Below are 18,046 nucleotides of genomic sequence, written 5' to 3' on the forward strand. Positions count from 1 at the left end.
CCTCTTCTTCTCATCGGAGACATGTGATGCAGCACTAAACAGTCTCTCGCTGTCGGTGCTTCGTGCTTGTAATGATTGCATCTTTCTCTGATAGATTTAATACTTTCACACTGCCGACATGTTTGCTGCATTAAGTGCGTGCCTCTATTTGATCGCGTTAGTCATTGATCGGTACGCCTATTATTCGGCCTTTTCGCTTATCCGGTAAACACCGAAAGAGATTTTTTTGCTATTTTCCGAGATTATTTTTTTAACCCTCCGAGATTAGAGAAGCAGTTGTCAGTAAAATGACGTTGTTTGTGGGTGGGGTCAAGTTGTTCGCTGCTGGCCAACGTAGAACATAGGCGGGAATTATGCAAATGTGTTACCCCGTGATGTGTAGCCGTCACGGAAGGTCAAGCCTTTAAGATTATTATTAAAGTGCCCTTATTATGACATTTTTATGGTTCCTAATATTGTTTTGGGAGTCTCCTACAATAGGTTTACATACATACAGTACATGGTCAAAAAAATGATTTTGTTTTCTCAAATTATATATTTAATATGACCTTATTTTCCAACGATTCTCAAACGATTCGTTGAAAGCAGTTCAAAGATTCAGTTTTTCTAAACCCCTCCTTTCCTGAGCTATACTCTGCTCTTATTGGTCAGATGGCCCAGTCTGTTGTGATTGGTCTACCGCGTACAGCGCATGTCGGAAACGATACGCCCATTGCCATAGTTCCGTATTTCGAACACTCGATAGAAAATATAAACATCTATTATTTATCATACTTGTGATTCAGTGGAGCCAGCTGGTCCAAATAAACAGGGTACTGAGCCATCTTTCAACAGCAAGCGTTTAGTGAATGCCGCGTAGAACTCCCCGAGATTAGAGAAGCAGTCGTCAGTAAAATGACGTGTTTGTGGGCGGGGTCAAGTTGTTCGCGGCCAGACACACGACCCAGTGATGCAGGCAGTTATGTGTGTGAGGTGTGGAACAGCTTCGGGAATGCCAAAGTGGTCGGACGGCTGGTGGTTAAACGTAAGATATCTTGTGACAGTATTTAACCATATATTACAATATCTGAACGATCTAGCTTTTTCAGAGGTTTGTATTTAAACTTTTAATGAAAAGTCCCTTTTGACAGATTAAATCTTGGCAAATCTTTTCACTGTTGTTTTGCAAACCAAAACTATTAATGTAAATGATACCTTTAAGCGATTAAAATTTAAATTGTGTTTGCTGTGTGCCAAGAAATTTAAGTTGAGCATCATTAGTCATCACACAAGTGTGAATGGGCTGCTATTAGCTAACAAGTCTTTACTTTGCTGCGTTCCGTCCAAAGCAGTGCTTAGTATTTAGTATTTTCTGTTTTCTGTTTTCAGTTCATTTTTTAGTTTTTGTAATTTTGATGTGCTTTTGCCATATATATATATATATATATATATATATAAAACCCTGGACCACAAAACCAGTCGTAAGGGATGACCAGCCATAACAAGATTTATACATAATCTGAAAGCTGAATAAATAAGCTTTTCATTGATGTATTTCATTGATGGTTTGTTAGGATAGGACAATATTTGGCTGAGATACAACTATTTGAAAATCTGGAATCTGAGGGTGAAAAAAAAACTAAATATTCAGAAAATCATCTTTAAATGTGTCCAAATTAAGTTCTTAGCAATGCATATTACTAATCAAAAGTTACATTTTGATATATTTACGGTAGGAAATTTACAAAAAAATTTAATGGAACATGATCTTTACTTAATATCCTAATGATTTTTGGCATAAAAGAAAAATCGATCATTTGGAACCATAAAATGCATTGTTGGCTCTTGCTACAAATATAACTGTGCGACTTATGACTGGTTTTGTGGTCCAGGGTCACATTTTTTTTTTCTGTTAATATTAATTTTTTTAATATTTTTTAACAAAAATGTCTTGTTTACAGTTTTAGTTAATGATAATAACCCTGATCCAAAGTTTGGATTATTAATATCTCAGACAAGTCACATTTATTTATATAGCACTTTACATAATACAGATTGTTTAAAAGCAGCTTCACAATTATAAACAGGAAAATAACCAATTATGAAATAAATTAAATGAAAACTCATTTTCACCTGTAAAGTATGTCCATTGCTTAAAACAAAAACAAAATGACTACCATGGTGTTTGTCAACAAAGATGTTTTCTAGCAATTGTGGAGGATAAATGATGATGTAGTCAATTTAATTGAATTTAGACATAATTATTATAACTGATGGTGTATTGTTGTCTATGTATGTGTGTTTCCATCTCCCCCAGAGCCTCTGAAAGCAGTGGTGAGTCCCCGGAAGGTGAGAGGGAGCGTGGGTAGCCAAGTGTCGCTGTTCTGCAGTGTGACTGGCTCTGACGAGTATGAAATCACCTGGTACAGGAATGGTGAGAAGATCTATCAGGGTATAAATGTACGTATAACGGGCATCAACAACGAGAACCTGGTGATGGAAGGAATGGCCAAGAGCGATGGAGGAGCGTATCAGTGCTTTGCTCGAAATGGCAAGATGTCCACCCAAGACTTAGTTCAGGTCATCTTGGAAGGTAAGTCCAACTTGGAAGGAAGTAAAATAAATTGTGTTATTTGTTAGTATTAAATTACTAAAAGTACACTGTAAATTATGATTTTTTTTAATTCAGTGTATGCAGAAGGTACAATATAAGCCAGTGAGGACATAACATATCATGTCAAACAACACAGGGCAGAAAATGGATTTTGGGGAGCATATCTATTTTGTTTGCATTTGCAAGTGTTAGCATCTATTGTACCTAAATATATTATCTTTTATACTACATATTAAATTTGTTATTACATTTAAAGGAACAGTTCACCCAAAAGTGAAAATGCTGTTACCTTCATATCATTCTATGATGCTCTGTGTTTGTTTGTAAGACTGAATATACGAGTCTTCATTTTCTCACAACACCTGAGCTGCTGAGGACGCTGTGGGTTACTTTAATTTTTCAAGGCAATGCGCCTCAAAATCTACCTAAATACGTGTATCACTCCAGACTCCTTTGTGAATGTCATGTCGTTATAGTCCTTAGCGTTTTAACCGTATTTGTGGGCATACATTAAGTATTTTTTAACTGATCAGCGCCGCGCTTGTGAGATTAGTTTGCGCTGTTCGAGCTCTGTAACATCGCGCTGTTTTGTCCCACTTTCAGTGCATTTGGCTTCCCATATGTACGGCTAAACTCCGGTTCTCTCGCTCTCAGTCATGTTGCTTCTACCGGCTGTTTATAGAATGGGGGAACTATAACGCCACACATCCTAAAAAGTGAAGTGGGCTCTTTGATCGCCCCCTGGTGGCTGGCTGCAGTACAGGTCATAAACCCCGCCTTCTCCATGTAAACGAATGGGACTTGAGTCAAAATAAAAAAATAAATTACACTTCCAATACAATTTCCGAAAGATGGTTTTGGTCATTTAAGGTAGTTGTTATCACGCTGATATATGTTCAATTGTTATTTTTTGTGATAAGTTTGATTTTAGCTAGTAATTTGATGCTATAAAAACAGGGCGTGTCGTTATGGTTGATTGGGTCTGCGGGAGTTTTGGCGAGAGTTTGATTCCGCGGCTCCACCTCATGACACTACTGCGCAGACTCTGGCTCCAAACAAATCTCTGCTGCGCAGACTCTGGCTCCAAACGAATCTCTACTGCGCAGACTCTGGCTCCAAACGAACCTCTGTCCAGTCTATGGTTAGCATTGCACTGGTTCCCTCAACAAAAACCCAATAGAATTTTTCCATAGGCTTTTGGATTATCGCAGAAAATAAGCTCTGTGTTCAGTCATAGTTCATGAAACGTACACGTTTTGTCCATCAAGATAATCTTCACAAAATAATATAACTTTTATGAATTTTGATCCCAGAATAAAAGCGGCAGAAATTAAAAGCTAAACTTAGGCTATAAACAAGCTACAACACCACGGTCGCTCGCCTTCAGCATCACCACCACCATGCTCCCGACAACTGTTTCAAACTTATTTTTAACACGTTCAGTGAAAAGGATTTACTCTATATATGAATTTTAATCCACACTACATGAACCTTTTCATATAAACTGGAATAAAACTGAAATGAGAAATGAGAGTAATAAATAGTATAGTGAATAAATTAAATAATCATAATTAAAAGACATATGAAAGCACGTATCTCTGTACATTTCGAAATAAGGTGCATTAAAAGTCAATAAATCCTTGATTAATATGAATATTTTAATTAAAAACGTGTCTCCACGTACTATTCAATAAAATTCTAGTACATTTAATCTATTGAATGACAGCAGAGTGAGCGAGTTTTTGGATATGGTAAGATTAAACTTATTTTAGTGAATAAAGTAACACATTTCAGCTATGGTTTTGTTAGAGTGGGTACACAAAATGTTATTTTATCCTTGCTTCTAGAAAGTCCTCAATCTATATGCTTCGTAACAGCTTCATGTGGCCGTAAACATTTAATTTTAACGTGGCTTTAAGCACTATGCATCGTTAAAGTTTCACTTTCACCGTGACATGCCGGTAAATGTGGTGTTTACATGGAATAATCATATGAGTTTACCTTACGGTGCGAACCCAGAGTCTCCGCATCAGTAGGAAAGCGATAAAAGAGCATTTTCCATCCGAAGACTTGTGTTGCATTTCGGGGCAAAGCAAAAAAACATTGTCGAACGACAATATAAAATGCGGGAAACTATTAATTGGTTATTCTACAATTAATTGTACTATAAATTATACACTACGATTGGAAAATACTGTAAATTGATAAACTGTTTGGCGTGATGACGTTTAATGTCTCCGATAGCGCCTGTAGTCCCATTTAGCAACTTCTTAGCAACCATCTTTTTTAAGAAATGTAAGAGTTTAAAAAAACCACGAGTGGGGGTAACTGGTGTGTTTTATGTCGTAGAATAAAACGTGAAAGTATCTTGAGCTTGTGTGAACCACAGACCTATTTTAGGGTATTTAACCAAACTCGCATTCAAAAACCCATTGACTCTGGGACGATGGAACCGGAAGTGCTAAAATGCTAACTCGCTTCTGGGTTTTTGCCTACAAAGTGACATCATAGTTCCACCACTCTATTGTTGTAGATATGCAATGCAGAGAGACGTATACGCAACGCCCTCTTCTGGAGACGGGGCGGGAATATGTAGCTCATTTGCATGTAAAGCGATACTCTCCAAATCAGCTCTTTTTTAGACACACCCCAAAAATGACATTTTCCAGCTGATATAATAAATGATCTGTTGGGTATTTTTGGGCTGAAACTTCACAGGCACATTCTGGGGACACCCAAGACCAATATTGTAAAAAGGGGGATAATAGGTGCCCTTTAATGCACATGGGATTAACAACGCCCCTCCCCCAAATCTCAGTTATGCAAATGAAATGGTTGACATTTATAAATTAATTTACTTTTTTAACCCATTACTTCAACTGCTATTTTTATCTAACCAGCCGCTAAACCCCACACACATGATTGTAGGATATCATAGATAATGAAGGGTACATCTAGGTGGATTTCAAAAGTCAATCAGATAAAGGCATCTTAGTGGGTAGAATGTTACACAAACATTGCACTCGGGAATGGAAATTGTGGAGCATATGTGTAACTGTAACTGTGCATGTGTTTTAATAAACCCTCTGCTGGACTACTGCTACTCAGCCCTGCAGCTGAAAAGATTTGTTGCTTCAGCTTGGTTGCTGAGGCAACTGTCTCCTATTGCCACAAAACTGCATAAAGAGGATATTGATAATCTATAATGATGTAAAAAAAAAAAAAAAAGCCAAAATGATCAGAGAGTAAAGATTTCAATAGCAGTAAGCTTGAAAACACAGCTGTATCTTGTTAAGTGCCATGCTATAGGAAAACGGCTGAAAAGATTGGCAAGAAATGTCTGGCTAGGTCTAGTGTTGTTGCTTTTTCATTGTCTGTTATTTACTGTGAATGTGAAGATGTAGTTTCATAATCTTTTTTATAATAATTAATAATCTTTCTGTGTTTTGTGTAAGGATTTATTCACCTATGGTATAGCTACATGCATCTTTGAAGTTTTGCTTAATTCAGACATTTTATCATAAAATATTTGAAAATATTCAAAATATGCAAAACGGGCCGAATCTGGTACCTTGTTGCAAAGCCTGCTGGTTTCTTTCTTTCTTTCTTTCTTTCTTTCTTTCTTTCTTTCTTTCTTTCTTTCTGTCTTTCTTTCTTTTCTCAATGACTTTACAGTTACATTTTACATTTCAAATGTATACTGGACTGTGTTTGGTCTTTCTATTTGCATACTTAATTTTATTTCCATGTATTGTCAACAATTTATTGTCCACTTGCACAGCAAAGTGAATGTTGTTGCCTCCAGTACTGCATGTGCTTTCACTGTGTGTGCTGTGTGTACCTAATTAGATAACACTTAACACTTACACTTAAAGGGATAGTTCACCCAAAAATGAAAATTTGATGTTTATCTGCTTACCCCCAGGGCATCCAAGATGTAGGTGACTTTGTTTCTTCAGTAGAACACATATGATGATTTTTAACTTTAACCGTTGCAGTCTATCAGTCGTACAATGCATGGCAATGGTAACAAATCTATGAGAGTAAAAAAAACATGCACAGACAAATCCAAATTAAACCCTGCGGCTCGTGACGACACATTGATGGCAGATAAACATCACATTTTCATTTTTGGATTAACTATCTCTTTAATGTAAAAGTTCACCGTTTACATTATGTGTTAGCATCTACTGTACCTTACTGTACTTTATTTAAGTTTTGCAGGTGTGGAATATAGTTTTTTGGACATATTATTGTACATCTGTCATGTTAGCATTGCCCTTTGACCCATATGACCTAATAACAAACAATCAATGATTAGGAAAAGCATTTATTCAGGTGTTGGCAAACTATTTAACCAAAAAGACCATTTAAAAAGATCCGCTCAAGCCACAGTAACAACCCCCCCACCCCCCAAATAAGTGGTTGATGATTGTCTCTTTTGTCAAAAAGTAGAATATTTAAGAATATTTAAAGAACATTTCATACACATAATTACTTGCTTAAAGATACTTTTTTATTTTAATCTTTTTAATGTGTTTTTTGTGCATTATACAGCTATATCATTTAAGATATAAAAATGTGAAATTAAAATTGTCCACCTTTTATGACAGATTAAATATCACATTTAGTTTATTTATTTATTTAGTGACATCTCAAGAAAATGCCATTTGAAATGTGCTCAACAATCACAGCTAAATGTCAAAGATCATAATTTTGGATGTTTTCTGAAAGCTTAAACTGAAATAGCAAAATATTGCATTATACTTTTGAAGAATTGTCATGCAGCTCTTTTCTATGCAGCATCAGTTTAGAATAACCATAGTCAAGCTCCATAAAAGGAAGGAAATAAAATGCATATGTGACCCTGGACCACAAAACCAGTCATAAGGGTACATTTTTTTAAATTGAGATGTATACATCATCTAAAATCTGCATAAATAAGCGTCCCATTGATGCATGGTTTGTTATGATAGGGTAATATTTGGTCGAGATACAACTATTTGAAAATCTGGAATCTGAGGGTGCAAAAAAATCAAAATATTGAGAAAATCGCCTTTAAAGTTTTCTAAATGAAGTTCTTAGCAATGCATATTACTAATCAAAAGTTAAGTTTTGATATATTTACGGTAGGAAATTTACAAAATATCTTCATGGAACATGATCTTTACTTAATATCCTTTTTAGCATTAAAGAAAAATCGATCATTTTGACCCATACAATGTATTGTTGGCTATTGCTACAAATATACCTGTGCTACTTAAGACTGGTTTGGTGGTCCAGGGTCACATATTTAAGTTGATATTTACTGTAAACTTATAGCATCTCTCAAATGTAATTCTTCTTACGACATACATAAAATAATTTGACTACAACCCTTACAAGAAAAAAATGCTGTTTGGTCATATCTAGCAGTGTGATATTTTTAAATCTGAATGCAGATGTGAATGACACTTCACTGCAAGCTTTTCAGTAAATAATGACTTTAATTTCAGTTAGTTTAATCACACACAATATCACTCATAAATAGGGTGGCCATATGTGCCGTTCATACGGGACATGCCCTGGCTATGGGATTATCTTTGTGCCAATTAAAATGAATGTAATTTTCAAGAAACTTATGAAAATATAAATTGAAACTGAATAAAATGTCTTTGAAACTGAAAAAAAATTAAATGCAGGCAAAAATCTTTGACTTCGTTTTTAATACACTGCATGTTTTCTCTTCTTGCATTAGCTGATATGTACTTACAAATGCGCTTCCAGAGTTTTCATTTACGCTTCTAAAGTTTTCGTTTACGCTTCTGAAGTTTTCATTTACTCTTCTGAAGTTTTCATTCGCCATTCTGACACAAATCTCTCGTGGGGGCGGGGCTAGCAGCAGTGTGTTCTCATTGGCTACTGAGTTTTTGATTGACAGCTTCTTGACCTGGAAGTGAAGGCGTCAATGTTGCCTTGCCAGTGTGGATGTGCCAGTGTGGATCTGTTAGCGGCTTCCAATTTCATTTTAGTGATATAAAGTTAGGAGTTTTGTTTTTGAATTCAATCTGTATTTGTCTGTTCCTACTACTCTGTCAACATAAGCTTTTAGGAGTGCTAGGAATCAAACGCGAGAGAAAAAGAAGGTCATATTGAGGTTTAATTATTAAAGTACTGTATATAATACTGGAAATATTGTATAATGTCCAATGTTCTTGTAGGATATTTGTTTATTGCTCATGATTCTTTTGCATTGTAGGGTCTAATTAGGTTGTGCCGTTACATTTGAAATACTATCATATATGTGTGATATATTCAGACGTCAAGAAAGTCTCTCTCCAACCAGGCAATCAAACTCATTTTATTACATATTCCACACAAAGAATGTTCTTGCAGCCAATTGTTTTTATCATGCTGATAATTTTGTTTAGTTATTTTATTTAGTTAACATTATCATCTAACGTTTAAAGTTGGAAATACATTTTAACAATCATCAACTCTTTCAAGTGTGACTTTTATAAACCAGTTTTAATGAATGTAAATGAAAATATGAATTAGTTCAAATAAATGTACATTCTTTATTGTCACTATAGCATATACAGAAGTATCAAAGTGAAAGTCTTGGATGCAATTATGTTGTGACAGGAAAGACCAGAATCCACGAAACACTAACTGCATAGTATACATGTAATGCACAGTATTCTCATAATTTACATTACTACACAAAATGCACAAGAACATAATATACAGAATATGTTCACAATTCATAATATGTTTTAAACTGCAACGATCCTTTCAACAGTTCCTGTTACACTATAAGTTACAAAACAGTGAATGAGTATGTTATGTAATGGAGTGCAATATGTGGCGCGTGAGAAGGTGAGATCTACAGAGAACGATCAAAGCGATGCAAATACGCACACTTGTTTGTTCGTTCATTCGTTCGACTTGAAGCGTCGCTGACCACCCATCATTAAATGACACCAAAGTACCGCGAGAGCGATTCGAAATCATAAGGAGCCGTCTGCTCTCTATAGCTCTCGTGAATGTCATACAACGATCGATCTGCACAGTGCAAACAGCCAAAACCTGGATATTTTAGGCAATATAGAAATCCTGGCAAGGGTGCGTCCAGTAAAAATGGCCCGTATGGTCACCCTACTCAAAAATCTGTCAAATCTGTCTTCCACTTCTCTAGACGGGACGCCAAAAATCCTCTCTGCCTTCAGCGAGAAGGTGGTGAGCCCGAATGAGCCCATATCACTGGTGTGTCACGTGAAAGGAACCCCCCTCCCCACCGTCACCTGGACGTTGGACGACGACCCTGTCATCAAAGACAGCAATCACCGCATGGATCGCATCATCACCACGGAAGGCCACGTGCTCAGCTACCTGAATGTGTCTCACACACAGGTCACCGATGGGGGCGTCTATCGCTGCACCTGCAACAACTCGGCCGGATCGGTCTCCTACCAGGCTCGAATAAACGTAAGAGGTGCTTGTCAGATCAGCTCCTCAAAAACACCCACACCACATCACAAGCACACACAACAATTTCACGTTTGTTCGGAGATTATCTGTATTCTATATGAAAATTGGAGTTAGAAGGATAATTTTATTGTTTTAGGTTGTAGTTGCAGTGCAGCCTCCTAAAAGGTACGTTCTCATTGTCAACAGCTTGCCGCAAGAAAGCAACTTGAAGTGATTTATTTTCAATGAAATTTGGCACTTTGAAAAAGCACGAGCAGTGACCATTGATGGCACAACAAAGAGCAGAGTTTAACTTCAGGCAAATGAGAGTGTGGAGACAACCGGTGGGAGTGAAGGCAGTAGAGCTCTTGTGATCCACCTCCTGATGGAGTTAGAGATTGCAGTCAAATAGGAATGCATAGTATAGAGCAAGAGTGTCCAATCCTGCTTCTGGAAGGCCGATGTCCTGCAGAGTTTAGCTCCAAACATGCCAGCGTACTTGCCTAGAAGTTTCTAGTGAGCCTAAAGACCTTGATAAGTTGGTTGTTAGGTTAGGCCAGAAAAAAATGACAAAAGATTTAGCTTTTGATGTGACCAATTCAACCAAATGACATATCATTATTTGCACTTAGTTGAAACAGTATCAAATGCTATTTGCACTTAATGCAAATAGCCTCTGCCTAATTTGGAAAAGAATGGGAATGAATGGTAAATACATGAATGAGAATGGTAATGGTTAGCTATTTGGAAGTATGATAGACTTCCTTGGTGTGAACACACCATTTAGTTGTTTATTGGAAGTAGGTGTTTGTATTCGATTTTGTCCAGTTCTACTGCCTTTCCTCCCATTGGCCGTTGTTACGTTTTGCTCATTTACATAAAATTAAACTCTGCCTGCCCTTAGGGATACTCCTCCCATAAATCAAAATTCTCTAATCATTTACTCACCCTCATGTCATCCCAGATGCATACGACTCTCTTCAAATTACACAAACAGAGATTTAATAAAATAGTGAAATCCATCACTGAGTCTATATAATGCAAGCGCATAGGCCCCTTTAAAGTTGATGCTTCAAAAACCATTGTCCATACGACCCCAGTTAATTAATCAATTTCATATGAAGAGAAATGATTGGTGTGTGTGAGGAAAATACTATGGGGCATGAGTGGTTATGAACGAACAAATGAAATGCATTTGTCCGTGTTTCACTCCGTCTCGAAAAAATGGAAAAAATGGAAAGCGCTTGAGAAACTGCACTGTCCGTGTTTCTACTGTAAATTATCGTGTTAAGTACTGTAAATTATTGATTTACAGTACATTTGTACATTTACAGTCTTACTGGCAACCAAAATTGCCAGTAAGTTACTGTAAATTTACAGTAACATTTTTACAGTGTGTCTCTTCCGCGGCTCAATTTGGTTTCGACTCATTTTTTTTTAGTCTCGAGCAACACTGTACGACATTCACATTACATGATTTGACTGATTTTTACATAGAAAGGGCGACAGCGCACCGCATTAAAAGAAATGATCATTCATGTTTTCATAACCGCTGGCCAAATTCAAAAACGAAACTAAAATTAAATCATCGTTGAGAGCAAGGGAGCCCCCTGGTGTTTCGGGTGCTCTACGCAGCTTGCGTATAGGGAGGATCGGCTCTGGCTGGGATCGTATGGATCACCGTCATGTTTGTTTTACGTGGTTTTTGATATGGACTTAAGGAGAAGGATTATTTTTCTAAAATTCTCTGTTTGTGTTCATTTCAAAAACATACATATTTGGGACAGCATGATGGTGAGTAAATGATAAGTGAATTTGTATTTTTGGGAAGAGTATCCCTTTAAGTTAATCCCTCCACAAGGCTTTGAAGTTAGGATAAATTATTATTAGTTATTTAGTTAGTTACTTACAGTTCAGAATATATAGCTAATAGTTGAAAACGAAATTATTGACATGTAATACATAAGCCTTTCAGCTGACTTTCTGAGGCACTGTGTACTGATAGTTCTTTCTCACAACAGGTGCTGCCAGTATTCGACCAATGAAAAATGTCACTGCCATCGCTGGAAGGGACACGTACATTCACTGTCGCATCATTGGTTACCCGTACTACTCTATTAAGTGGTATAAGGATTCCAACCTGCTCCCATTTAACCATCGCCAACGTGCCTTTGAGAACAACGGCACACTGAAGCTGTCCAATGTGCAAAACTCGGACGAGGGGGAGTACACATGCTACGTGTTGGTGGATCCAGAGAAACAAATTCACAGGAGTGTCCATGTGACAGTGAAAGGTACTGCCATATAAATGGAAGTCAGCCATTACAAGAATGATAGATTTTAATATCGGGACATATTCAATGGTGTTTTTTAGGGTTAGTATCACTATTGCTCAATCTTCTGATTTGCAATTCACAAACCCCTAACCCTACCTTGGTAAACTTGTCCCACAACATCTGTGCTACATGAAAGATAACTCAAATCATGCGTCTTGTTGAGGAAAGGTCAGACCTTATTAAAGAAGACCAGAATATCAAAGAAACTTGTTGTGCTGTCACAATCATTTCAGTGAAATTTTGTGGGCCAAAAAAGGCCCATTGCTAGTAGTTTAGCAATATGACATTGCTCACACCTTTCAAACCAAACAGCTTTCTGTTTCATTCATGTGACTTGATATTAAATCTCTTTGGGGAACTCTTTAACCCTCAAGTGAAATTCCCAATCACACAGATTCCTATATTAAAATGACTCCATTTCAACCTTTAGGCCAGTAAGCAACCATTTAACAACCAAAAATCGCCATTGCAACCATATATTAATGCAATAATAACCTTTTAGAAGACCTTATCAACTACATAGCAACATCTACTATACCGTAGTATTATGGAAGCAAATTTTACATGGAAATGCACACAATTTTCTTAAGAAAATTTAAAAATGTAATGTAAAATATAAATATAATTACCTAAAATTACTATGAATCAGTCCAAATGAACTATGAATGAATGTTAAAAATTCATTCGATTTTTCTTTGGAAACATTAAGTAGTCTCTTTATATCCTACTGTTTTGAAATGTAAAAGTGATAGAATGCAACATCATTCCATAACTCATCACTAGAGACATCAGAGCTTTCATCAAATCCTGAGTTCTGTAATTAGGGAGTGGATGCATGTTCATGTAATGTCAGTCTCATCCTAGAGAGCATTTGATCGGTCAAAATTGCATATAGTGTTGGGGGTAACGCATCACAAGTAACGCAAGTTACGTAATCAGATTACTTTTTTCAAGTAACTAGTAAAGTAATGCATTACTTTTTCATTTAGAAGGAAATATCTGAGTTACTTTTTCAAATAAGTAACGCTAGTTACTTTGTTTCCCATGTCTTGACTGACAGCTCTCGTGTTGCCATGTTGAGAAAAATGGGGAGTACTGTAAGTGCAGAGGCGTTGTGTGCGCTGTGATGTTACTGTAGTTCTAGACTAAATATGAACATTATTTACTCTTCTCACTGCACAAAAACAGATTCAGTATTCCTCAAAATGAATAAAAACAGTCAAATGCAAACTCAGAATATTATATAAACCTGCAATAATTAAATATGTTAAATAAGACAAATATCATTTATGTATTTAATCCCATTTTATTAACCAATGTCTTTGCTACTGACCTTCGATGATCTAATTCAACCATACTAATAAGCAAAAATGACACATTTGTTTCATTTTTGTTATTGCTGAATAGTGTTGAACTTTCTTCTCCTGCGTCATATTCTTCATGCAATTTGTTTGAGCTGCGCCCTCCACTGTACAGAGGTGAATTTGCATTTCCTTCAGCCTGAGGCATATTCATTTCACTTCTCTTGTGAAAAGGGCTTTTACCGTTGTAAAAGAAGAACTTTGTTATATTTTTCTTTTTCTTTCATTTTGCTGTGAGAGGAAAATAACAAATATTCCATGTAATTAATATGATGAATATCAACTGCATGTGCAAAGAATTTCATGTCACTTACCAATTACCCAATTACAAGTTCTACAAAGATGCTAATGGTTTTTACAGAATCTCATAGTTACGGTAATTCCAACATGACAAGCTTTACCTCAAAGCACAGTTAGAGCACCAATTACACAAATTCAGACATTTATATTGTTAAAGTTAAAATAGATACTAGTTATACTGCAAATATTTGATACCGTTGTTATGCAATAACCAAGAAAACATCTGTTTTTGTGAGTTCAAAGTCATGAAGACAGAAAAAAAAACCCTGATGTGATTGAGTTAGCTAATTTGCTCCATTCATGCTTAAAATTCTGAAGCACGCAAAGGGATTCCCTTGAGTCCATTATCCCCATTTTGTTGTGAATTAAATAAGCACTGAAGTGCTGCTTTATTTCAATGTTATTTTAACTCATTGATTCTCAAACGCGACAAGCTGACTAGCACCATGCTTGCGAAGTCCTGGGGGAACACATTATGCCGAATTTACTGGGAGACAAAAGAGCTTTTTTATTTTCTCTTTCTTTGCTCTGTTTCTCTCTCATTAGTTCACATTATGCCTCCTCCTCTGTGAAATCTCTAGATTCTGAGCTGTAATGACTTGATATGAAGGCCGACTGGAGCCTCATTATTGCAAATCACAGATAATTGTACATGTGTGATCACATATGTTCTGTCCACCAGCCCATATTGAGTGCGTTCTGAGCTGTTTGTCACAACTGCTTAGAACACACCAACCGCTCATTTTACATGTAGCATTACTTCATAAAGTCTTGCTCTGTATTTGATATAAGGAGACTAGAGACATAAATGTACTGTCATAGCCATACTCTAAATCAAACTTTTGCTGTGCAATAATATGTTAACATTTTAAATTATAATTGCATTGTTTGCTTTGTTTGTGATTTTATCTGGTGGTGCATCTCTCTTACTGCTCCATCTCTCTCTCAGTGCCCCCTCTGATCCAACACTCCGACTCTCAGAGCGCTTCCATCGGTCAGCGTGTCTTCATCCCCTGCGTGGTCATATCCGGCGACCTGCCGATGTCTATAACCTGGCACAAAGATGGACGACCAATCAATGCCAGCCTGGGTGTCACCATAGACAACATAGACTTCACCAGCTCATTACGCATTTCAAACCTGTCGGAAATTCATAACGGCAGTTACACCTGTATTGCCCGTAATGAGGCTGCTGCCGTCGAGCATAGCATACAGCTCATCGTTAAAGGTTTGAGAGAAATTTAGCTACTTTTATTATAATGTTATCATTTACATTTTTGCCATATGTGACCCTGGACCACAAAACCAGTCATAAGGGTCAATTTTTCGAAATTGAGATTTATACATCATCTGAAAGCTGAATAAATAAGCTTTCCATTGATGCATGGTTTGTTAGGACAATATTTGGTCGAGATAGAACTATTTGAAAATCTGGAATCTGAGGGTGCAAAAAAATCTAAATATTGAGAAAATCGCCTTTAAAGTTGTCCAAATGAAGTTCTTAGCAATGCATATTACTAATCAAAAATTAAGTTTTAATATATTTACAGTAGGAAATGTACAAAATATCTTCATGGAACATAATCTTTACTTAATATCCTAATGATTTTTGGCATAAAAGAAAATTCTATAATTTTGACCCATACAATGTATTTTTGGCTATTGCTACAAATATACCCCAGCGACCTAAGACTGGTTTTGTGGTCCAGGGTCACATATAATTCCATATAATTTTTGAATAATTTAGTTCCCATTTTCTATTATGTTTTGCATAATAGAAAATCTTTTTCAGTTTTTGTTCTTAAACTGTCTCTAAACCTATATATAATCACATTGATTTTTGATGGTGCTTTTATATTATATGTGTTTTTAAAAATAACATTCTTTTTATGCTCAGTTCCGCCACATTTTGAGGTACAGCCAAGAGACCAGGATGGCATATATGGGAAATCAGTGATCCTGAATTGTTCGGCAAAGGGAAACCCAATCCCCACTATAGTATGGAACCACTCAAAAGGTATGCTAGTATTTGCAAATATGTAATTGTATATTATTTCTTGTTGTACATTACCAGTGTCTATGGGCAAAAATACAAAAGAGTGCAATCAATATGAAATATTCTTGCAATTAAGAATTTCTGTTAAGAAACTGGTGAATCTCACAAAAAGATTTCCAGGTTACATTTTTTACTCAAAATCCAGAGAAAAAAAATGCATAAAAAATAAGCCTTTGTGCATTGGAATAAGCAGATTTTCCTCTCAAATATATGTAGTTTATATTGTAACTATTTCCAGCTGTTATTATTATTGTTATTATTATTCATGCACCGTGTATGAACAGAACAGCTGCATATGAACAAATAGAAATAGAACAGCTACTATTTGAGTGATAAACAGTACAGCTGTTCTAAAGCTGCAATTATACTATTGGCAAGGTTTTGTTTAAGTTCCAGTTAACCTAAGGTAGGACCATATAATGAAGGGGACCCAACGCAGACACATTTGGTGTGGACATAACTGTAGTCAGGTTTAGGGGTGATCTGGACAGGTGGGCTGGGCACAGGTGTGTGTTTGCATCGAGGCCATGGTCAAAGAAGCTGGATTACTGGATTAGAGAAGGAGCAGGTGACTCGCTCGACCTTGATTCCTCCTGAAGGGGACTGAGCGTTTGAAGCCCTCACTACACATTGTGGATGAAAGCTCACAAATAGAAATACATATACACAACAAAAAACTGGGCTGCACATTGGGAGGGTGTCATGAAAGAGGGCTTGGATGAAAGAAAAGAGGGTCAGTATTCCAACATCTAGAAATGTTCTGTACAGCGTCCACCTTATTTTTAACATAAGAGCAGGTCCATTTCTAAATGTGCAAGGCTTTCGGTGTCATCCGCTTTCGGTTATTTTGAGCTTTACAAAAAATGTGTGTGATATTGCAAACTGCTATTTCTTGCTATATTGTTTTAATGTATTTTCATACATTAATTATAAGCACACTGGTTAGTAGCACAAATAGTTTTACCGTTTACTACACCTATGTATAGTGGCTAATGAATTAGATGTCTCGCACGTTCACAGAAAATAGCTTGTTTCCATATTGCAAACTAAGGTGGATATCCTGAAAGTCTGTACCTATTTTCAGTCAAGATTATTTTATTTTGTTGCCCAGACAGGCTGTAGCTTTGTCAGATTAATTTGCTCATGTGGTATTATGGTTTATTTCATATAACTGAATCCCACAGTGTCATCTAATTCTAATCCAGACATGACACACTAGATACAAAACAATTCCCCTCAGAGATCTTCAAATCCAATAAAGAAATCATCAGATGTAAACACAACATAATTGATATTGATCATAAAAAAGTGTGTAATGCTATTGGATTATCAGATGTTTAAGATTACAGTAAAACATATCGCAGCCATGTTGCCTCAGGAAGCAGACATTTTTGTTTTGTTATGCTAGAATGAAATACGTTTTAGTGTAGCCTTTTTTAAATTAAAATTGATGCTGCTAAAAAGAACATTATTTTGTGTATTTGGTGTAATGAAATGTTTTTATGCGTTTTAAGGTTATTTTCCACATACTGTACATTATTGTTTCTCCTCTATGCCCCGCCTTTCTGAAACGCGTCGATTTTTACAAAGCTCATCGGTCTGAAAAAGCGAGGTGTGCTGTAATTGGCCAGCTATCCAGTGCGTTATGATTGGCCGAATACCTCAAGCGTGTGATGGAAATGTTACGCCCCTTACCATATTGTGATGATGCCCTGTCAGGCGGGAGCGATGATTCAAAAACATGAAAACCCATTATAAACGAGGCATTTGTTGCATCCAGTGGGGACATAATTATGGATTATAATGATTTACACTGTCTTTTTACGCATTGCATTATGTAAACATAAAACCATGTCTGCATTTGTGATCAGAGAAATGACAAACAACAAGCCCTACTCTACACTGCCCAAAAAACTCACTTTAAATATATAAAATATAAAAACTCTTTAAA

At 36.3% G+C, this 18,046-nt stretch overlaps 1 protein-coding gene across 1 annotated transcript in view; it reads left to right on the top strand.

The window, feature by feature from the left end:
• Positions 1–18,046, top strand: part of LOC107655810 (Down syndrome cell adhesion molecule homolog) — a 153,800-nt gene that overhangs the window by 91,160 nt on the left and 44,594 nt on the right. The window contains 6 exon segments of the mRNA XM_074186885.1: positions 935–1,024; positions 2,297–2,572; positions 9,771–10,067; positions 12,064–12,336; positions 14,989–15,267; positions 15,937–16,056. Coding sequence (XP_074042986.1) covers positions 935–1,024; positions 2,297–2,572; positions 9,771–10,067; positions 12,064–12,336; positions 14,989–15,267; positions 15,937–16,056 — 1,335 coding nt within the window.

This window comes from Sinocyclocheilus anshuiensis, unplaced genomic scaffold (assembly GCF_001515605.1).
Source record: "Sinocyclocheilus anshuiensis isolate Anshui unplaced genomic scaffold, SAMN03320099.WGS_v1.1 scaffold1421, whole genome shotgun sequence".
Lineage (NCBI taxonomy): Eukaryota > Metazoa > Chordata > Actinopteri > Cypriniformes > Cyprinidae > Sinocyclocheilus > Sinocyclocheilus anshuiensis.